The sequence below is a fragment of the Pinus tabuliformis genome, chromosome J, assembly GCF_031772625.1.
Source record: "Pinus tabuliformis cultivar Carrire ecotype Pingquan chromosome J, CPIR1, whole genome shotgun sequence".
NCBI classification, from domain to species: domain Eukaryota; kingdom Viridiplantae; phylum Streptophyta; class Pinopsida; order Pinales; family Pinaceae; genus Pinus; species Pinus tabuliformis.
In genome coordinates this window covers 234,504,740-234,506,705 of record NC_142295.1, presented here as the reverse complement: position 1 = coordinate 234,506,705, position 1,966 = coordinate 234,504,740, and the positions used below count along the sequence as shown (strand labels likewise).

The 1,966-nt window shown below is 44.2% G+C and overlaps 1 protein-coding gene across 2 annotated transcripts; it reads right to left on the bottom strand.

Annotated features, from left to right (window-relative positions):
- Positions 1 to 227: 227 nt before the first annotated feature.
- Positions 228 to 1,632, bottom strand: LOC149226611 (chlorophyllase-2-like). 2 transcript variants are annotated; one of them, XM_089375332.1, is made up of 2 exons: positions 1,271 to 1,632; positions 228 to 1,172 (listed from the first exon to the last, which is right to left on the bottom strand). In XM_089375332.1, exons 1-2 carry the CDS (start codon positions 1,553 to 1,555, stop codon positions 444 to 446), a joined length of 1,014 nt encoding a protein of 337 aa, XP_089231458.1. In that variant the 5' UTR covers positions 1,556 to 1,632; the 3' UTR covers positions 228 to 443. The 2 variants fall into 2 exon arrangements, with proteins under 2 accessions (XP_089231458.1, XP_089231459.1); XM_089375333.1 differs by having other exon boundaries at positions 238 to 1,172; positions 1,289 to 1,629.
- Positions 1,633 to 1,966: the final 334 nt, after the last annotated feature.

Sequence of the window (1,966 nt, the reverse complement as noted above, 5' to 3'; positions counted from 1 at the left end):
TTATTTACAAAATATCTATATTCAGCATACACATAACTAACAATTTTAATTGCAACTCATTATCATCCACCCTTGCTTTCAACAATGCCCATTCACATGTCCCTATTCTTCCAGGCTCTATGCCTTATGTCGTTTCCTTTGCAACATCAGGGGCAAATGCTAATTATTTCCAATTTAAACACAATCCATAAATATTGATAATACCATAAATACACTTTCTAACATAATCAATAAGATTATAAGCCTTAAGAGTTAACTGTTTCCTTAAAAACAGTTTTAAGACATACTCATACACATATCAAATAGTAAGTAATACACCTACTAGAAATATATTTATATTTATATGCTTAAATTTCAAATTTAAATTGAAAGTTACGATAACTACGTGTATGGCTCTGCGTGATATTATCCAGGTCTTTGTCGTGAGAGACAGTGGACATCCTCTAAACAGGCTGAGGCAGCAGAGATTCCACTGCTTCATGTCCGACTTCCGAGACAAACGACTCGACTGGCTCGAGCTTTACAGGGGCGTGCAACGGATGAACGAGAACATCATTGAAGGCGCCGGAATCTTTTCGCAGACAGAGGTCGAGAAAAGCCACCATGATTCCACCGGAGAACCTTCGCATTGGCTCCCGCGCTGCCCCGTTCTTGCAGAGGCAGTAACTCGTCTGCCCCCTCACCCCTCCAGTCGTGTCGTCCAAGAAATCCATATGCCCGTAATCCGACGCCACGAAATGATAAGCCGGCGCCGAGCATTCGTTGTAGAATTCACGGTGGTTGAACCGCTCCGGAGCGCAGGCAGGGAACAGAGGGTTTCTCTTTACCGATCCCAGGCCCGATCCGATCACCAAAGTCGGGATGTCGGAGTCGAAGGAATGAGGTTTGAAAGTGAGAATCCGCGGGTGACTCTGCACGCCACAGGGCAGGCCATCCACTGGATCTACGCCCACCAGGGCCGAGAATTTTAATGCTGTCGTCTGCGAGGTTCGACCCAGGACCAGCCCGAACGCCACCTTGCCACCGCGGCTGTGCCCGGCCATGGCCACACTCTGCAAGTCCGGCCAAACCTCGTCGGGCAGGTAAGAAGACAGCCCCTCCGGCAGCCAGTTGCAGATCGCCGCAGCATCGGCTATTTCCGGTGTTGAATCAGCACAAGTTAAACAGTACATCTGCAAGTAAATAAATGAAATCGGTTCCCGTTAGTCCGAGGGAGGGCATACGTATATACAGTGAATATATGCATACGAGGGAGGGCAGGCGTATATACCGTGAATATATCACATACCTGAGGAGCAATTGCGATGTATCCATGGGAGGCGACGTGCTTTAGAAGTTGGGTGTAGAAAGAATTAAGAAGCAGGTAGCCATGGAAGAAGAGGACGACAGGGTACTCTCCAGGTTGGTCTGGGAGAGCCAATAGCAGGGGCTTTGGTGCTGCTGCCGCTGCTGTGTTGGCTCCATGCGTCGTCCTCTGAGGTATTGTGAGGATTCGAACTGGGAACCGGCCTGGTTGAAATACTTCCTCCAATGGCTTCTGACCCTGCTGTTCCATGATTAATATCCTCTTTGTTTGTGTTGAAGAAAAGCTAACACAAATATCTTCCTTGTTTGTCTTCCGGAAAGATTTATATGTATGTTCCTAGCCATAAATGCTATCGTGGAATTTTGACAACCTTCCTTTCCCCGACAAGAATCCAAGATGGAGTGGCAAAGAAAGAGGGTAAGGAAATTGTGATATATGTGATGAAGGTTCAATTTTTAAAAAGTTGTGATATATATGGTAGATGGGTTAATGAATTAATTTATTTATTTTTAATTAAGGTGTTTAAAAAAATTTGTTATTTATTATTATTATTATTTTTTTCAAAATTCAAGGTTTTATATTAGATTTTCAAATAAAGATACATGGGTGAATTGGTGCAAGTCGAGGGAATTCCACTCAAAGAAAACTCTATTTCTTCTA